Below are 5,214 nucleotides of genomic sequence, written 5' to 3' on the forward strand. Positions count from 1 at the left end.
CACAGGACCCTTTGTGACAGGGTGGACATGGCACGGGGCAGGGTGTCCCAGGGCCCTTTGTGACCCGTGCTGACTCAGTCCTGGTGGTGAGGTGACCACCCCTCAGTGCTCCCCGGAGCGTGCACCGGGACAGAGGGGACGGAGCCGAGCTGTGCGGAGCCCCCGTGCAGCCAACTCCTTCCTTTCTGACCCGGAGCACTTTGGAGGTTTCCCTGTGCTGCAAGTGCCCTCGAGGCCGGGCCGTGGGACTTGGGGACACGGAGCTTTTGCGAGGTGTCCCCAATCCCCGCGGCAGCCACCCTCGAGGCCACACTGCAGCACTTTCTAACCCCCAGCCTTTGCCAGGCTTTTCTATTTTTCAGGTGCCCTCGAGGCCACACTGCAGCACTTTCTAACCCCTAGTGTTTGCCAGGCTTTTCTATCTTTCAGGTGCCCTCGAGGCCAGGCTGTAGGACTTGATAACCCATCGCATTTCTCCGGTTTTTCTCCCTTTCGGGCGCCCTCGAGGCCAGGCCGTGGGGATCGGCGACCCGGGGAATTTTCCGGGGTCTCCAATCCCTGCAGGAGGTGGCCTCGAGGGCAGCCTGCCCGACTTGGTGACCCGGAGATCTTCCGAGGTGTCTCTCTCTCTCTTGCAGGTGCCCTCCAGGCCGGACCGTGGGATGGCGGGAAGACGCCTGACCTTGCTCAGGCCCTCTCGGATGAAGAAGGAAGAGCCTGGAGCTGCCCCATCCCAGCACCCTGAGGAGATGGAGCATCCCCTGCAGGAGGGTGAGTGGCTGACACAGGGCTGTGGCTGCAGCTGGCTGGGCCTCATCCCATCCCGTCCCCTGTGGACATGGCCAGGGAAAGGCAGGGGGGAAGAGGGCCCGGGGCTGTTCCCCTGGCAGCTCCATGCCCTGGGAATGCTGGGGCTGGAGCGCGGGGCTGGGCCGTGTTCTTGGGCCTGGGACTGATCCCTGGCAGCTCCATGTCCTGGGAATGCCAGGCTGGCCCTGCCTGTGGAGCGCAGGGCTGGGCCATGTTCTCCGGCCTGTCCCGCAGCCCCTCAGCTCTGACCACACTCCCTCTTTGCCAGATCCAGGCCGGGACCAAACACAAGAACAGGACCGTGGCCGTCGACGCTTCCGCAGGGCAGCCCAGGTACCTGCAGCCACCACCTCCTGGGCTGGGCCTGCTCTCCCTGCTCAGCCTGGCACCGCTGTCGGAGCTCACCACAGCACATCCCTCTCTTCCCTGCTCTCCCTTCTTCCGCAGACCCTTCTGAAATTCGTGGGCGTTCGGCGTAAAAGGACCTCAACAGCACCAACTGAGGTCGTGGACCAGCCTGAGCCCAGCCCCACTGAGCTCATGGCACAGCCTCACCCCAGCCTCACCGAGCTGGAGGTGGACCCTGAGGTCACCACCGTGCTGACTGATGGCACAGGGAACTGTGACACCTCGCTGATTGTTCACACAACCAAGTCTGACCCTGCTTTGACCGATGCTACGACAGACACCGACACCCCCTCGCTGGATCGCGCCGCGATCTCCGACGTCGCCCTGAGCGACGAACCCACAAACTCTGAACCCACAAACTCTGACCCTGCCCTGCCCCATCTCACCGACGCCGCAGTGACCGAGGGCATTGCAGGCACTGACCTCACACCCAGGGAGAATTATGTGAATTATGCTCCCACTCCAGATATTTTTGAGGAGAACGGTGTCTCCAGCCCAGAGCAGGTAAGCAGCCTGTGTCCAGGGCTTCAGCCACTCCAGGGGCTCTCTTCCAGCCTTGGAGGCCAGCGCAGTGCGGTGGGAAGGGAAGCACTTGTCAGGGAAGCTGGGCAAGTTGGCAGCTCTTCCCCCCTGCCTCCTGCAGGTGCCAGCCTTCGTCAGGAACGTGCACCAGAGGCTGACAGCCAGCGGGACTCTGGAAGAGAAGCTGCTGACGGATTTCCTGAGGGTGACTGAGGCACACCCTGATGATGTGGTGGTGACCCTCCTGCGCTGTGCCCCAGCGTGTGACAGGTACAGGGCCTCCCTGCCTTCAGGGCTCGGGGCTTACCAGCCTTCAGAGCACATCCCCCTGTCCATCCTGTGCCACGTGCTCTGCCAGAGGGATGGAGGGTTCCAGGCCCATCTGGAGCCTCTGTTTCCCAGCCCTGCCCTCAAGGCACCCCCCTGACACAGACCTCTGGCCCCGCAGAGCCGCTGCCATCCTGTGGAGGACCATCACCTCGTGGGAAATGACAGTGGAGAAGGTGCTGCCCAAGCTGCTCTGCGTGATGGAGGACTGGCCACGGCACAGCACGGCCACCTCCGACGGGGACAACACACCTGTCTTTGCCCTGGCTGTGAGTTTCTGGAACTGGGCTTTACTTGCCCACAGGGGGCTTCTCCAGCAGCTCTCCATCCTCCCCCAGCACTGTGTCTCCTGCCTCGGGCGCCGGGGTTCTAAGACCAAATTCTTTGTGCTCTTGCTTATACCTGTATTCTGAATTTAACTCTCTACTCTTCGTATTGCTGTATCACATTTGCTTTCTAGGGGGCTCAGGGGCGGGTTCAGGGGCACCAGGCTGGGGGCTGGTTCTTCCCTGGCCTCTCCCTGCCACGCTTGGGCCCTTTCCCGTGGACATCTGGGCACTGAGGGCTGTGCCCGGGGGGTTTATCTTTTGCAGGCGACCAGGGTGATTTGGGAGATCCTGCAGATGCTCCAGAGCCCAGAGCCGTTTTCAGAGCATTCCCCCCGTCTCCTCGTGGATCTGCTCTTCCAGATTTCCATCAGCACGGAGCAGATGCCGGGGGAAGTTGACGCCTTGTGGAGGGAATGCCAGGAGCAACGCAGCCTTCCCCCAAACTCCAAGAGGTGCTCCGTGCCAGTCCTGCCCCTCCCATGCCCTCAGGGCTGCTCAGGGCTCCCAGCATGATGACCTGGGCTTTGCTCTGCACACAGGTTCGCAGTGCTGACCACCAAGGCCCTGCTTTGCCGTCTGGAGTGTGAAGATGTGGTGGTTTCCATGGAAAGGAAGCGTGGCTGGGACACGTTCCTCGACTCTGACACCCACCACTACGCAGTGGGGCTGCTGGCCAGGTGAGACCCCCTTGTCCCCGCTGCCCCTGTGCACAGGGCACCCCACCCAGTGCCCGTGGTGGTGGGCCAGAGGGCCTTGGCACCCAGGGATGGCCGAGCAGAGTGGCAAAGGCTGGCAGAGGCACAGGAGGAGCCGCCTCCCAGAGTGCCCTCATCCCCTGCCAGGGTGCTGGGGAGAGACCAGGACTCTGTGAGTCCATCCCAGGAGAGGTTTGCCCGCCCGGCTCGGGGTTGATGGTGCCCGTTTCCCCCGGGCAGGGAGATGCGCCGTGCCTCCAGCCCCCTGTATTCCCGGATTGCCCTCTGCCTGTTGGGGCTGCTCACCAGGGAGAAGCCCCTCTGGGAGCTTCCCGCCGTGGCATTCCTGGTGGAGGTGAGTCTGATTCCTTGTGGAGGTGAGCTGAGCGCTGCCTTGCTGACCTGCCTCCCCCTCTCTGCCTTCTCACAACTGCCCGGGATGGTGCCTGCACCCTGTGCTGCTGCCTGGGCCCAGCTGGATGGTCACCCCATCACTGCTCCCTGCCTTCCAGGTCCTGGACTGCCCAGACATGACCGAATGGAGCGACAGCTTCCTGGAGATCCTCTCCAGGCGCCTGTGGAGCGAGTGCTCGGAGATGCGTCGCCTGGTGCTGAGGGGCCTCGTGGTGCTGAGCAAGGATCCCGTGATGGTGAGGAGGGGGTGACTGGATGAAGCTGTGCCGGCAGCCTGGGGCTGGGGAGTGCAGTGGCTTGGGCTTGGGAGGGCTGAGGGGAGGTTTAGGTTGGGTGGTAGGGAAAGGTTTAGGTTGGGTGGTAGGGAGAGGTTTAGGTTGGGTGGTAGGGAAAGGTTCTTCACTCAGAGGCTGCTCTGATGCTGGAATAAGCCCCACTGGGGAGAGGTCACAGCCCTGGTCTGACACTGGAACAGGCCCCACTGGGGAGAGGTCACAGCCCCAAGGCTGCCAGAGCTCAAGGACAACACCCTCAGGGACACGATGGGATTGTTGGCCGTGGTCCTGTGCAGGGCCAGGAGTTGGACTCAGTGATCCTCGTGGGTCACTTCCAACTGGGGATATTCCAGGATTCCATGATTCACAGCCCAGCATTGTGTTCCTCACAGGCTGACGGCCTGAGGAGCCTCACCCAAAGCCTCCTGGGCGTCCTGTGGGATCCGGACAGAGAGCTGGTCAGGATGGCCCTCTCTGTGTTCATCAACCAAGTCCAGGACAGAGACATCCAAATCTCCACCCCCACTGCCCTGCAGCTGGCCGAGGTGCTCCAACCACTTTTTGGCAATGTAAGGCTCTGTTCCCCCCCTCTCAGGTGCTGCCAGGAAACTGTGGCCTGTGGAATTCCAGGTTTGTGCCCCGGCAGACCTGGAGCTGAGGTCTTTTCCTCTCCCTTTCCACCAGGACCACATCCCCGTGCAGCTGCTCTCCATCCAGCTCTTCCAGAAGGTGATGGAGTTGGGAGTGGAGGAGGGAAAAGAACCCCTGAAGACGCACGTGATCTGCAGCCTGCTGCCCCTTTTTTTCCACTGGCACCACGAGAACCAGCACGTGGCAGAGGTGAGAACTCGCAGGGTCTGGTGTCCCATGGGAGGGGGCTGGGCTGCCTCCTGCCCTGGCACCTCAAAGGCTCCAGTCTCCTGCTGGTTTTGGTGCAGGGACGTGGGTCCTGTGCCCGGGGCTGCGATGCCACGTCCTGGTCTCTTGCTCTGCAGGTCTCTCGGGAGGCACTGCTGGGTGCAGCCTGGTTCCTGAAGAGGAGGGACCTCGTGAAGCTGCTGAAGAAGGAGCAGTCCTGGAGGTTCGGCGAGTGCCTGGTAAGGACAACCCACCCCACAGCCCCAGGCCCTGATGCCCAGAGCTGGCACTGTGCCCCTGCCCACCTGTGGGGCAGCAGCCTGTGGGGAGCACCCAGCCCTCTGAACCCCCTAAAGGGGAGCACCCAGCCCTCTGCTCCCCCCCCAAAGGGGAGCACCCAGCCCTCTGCTCCTTCCAAAGGGGAGCACCCAGCCCTCTGCTCCCAAAAAAGGGGAGCACTCAGCCCTCTGAACCCTCCAAAGGGGAGCACCCAGCCCTCTGCTCCCCCCAAAGGGGAGCAGCTCCCCCCAAAGGGGAGCACCCAGCCCTCTGCTCCCAAAAAAGGGGAGCACCCAG

General features: G+C 62.7%; 1 protein-coding gene across 1 annotated transcript in view; it reads left to right on the top strand.

Moving 5' to 3' along the window:
* Positions 1–662: 662 nt before the first annotated feature.
* Positions 663–5,214, top strand: part of LOC113981140 — a 6,037-nt gene continuing 1,485 nt past the window's right edge. Inside the window, exons 1-12 of the mRNA XM_027708374.1 lie at positions 663–771; positions 1,079–1,143; positions 1,258–1,722; positions 1,862–2,010; positions 2,189–2,336; positions 2,661–2,848; positions 2,936–3,073; positions 3,332–3,446; positions 3,604–3,741; positions 4,173–4,349; positions 4,465–4,620; positions 4,776–4,877. Coding sequence (XP_027564175.1) covers positions 663–771; positions 1,079–1,143; positions 1,258–1,722; positions 1,862–2,010; positions 2,189–2,336; positions 2,661–2,848; positions 2,936–3,073; positions 3,332–3,446; positions 3,604–3,741; positions 4,173–4,349; positions 4,465–4,620; positions 4,776–4,877 — 1,950 coding nt within the window. The remainder of the gene's footprint in view (positions 772–1,078; positions 1,144–1,257; positions 1,723–1,861; positions 2,011–2,188; positions 2,337–2,660; positions 2,849–2,935; positions 3,074–3,331; positions 3,447–3,603; positions 3,742–4,172; positions 4,350–4,464; positions 4,621–4,775; positions 4,878–5,214) is intronic.

Source organism: Neopelma chrysocephalum, unplaced genomic scaffold (assembly GCF_003984885.1).
Source record: "Neopelma chrysocephalum unplaced genomic scaffold, ASM398488v2 Primary Assembly neopelma1_96163, whole genome shotgun sequence".
Classification (NCBI taxonomy): domain Eukaryota; kingdom Metazoa; phylum Chordata; class Aves; order Passeriformes; family Pipridae; genus Neopelma; species Neopelma chrysocephalum.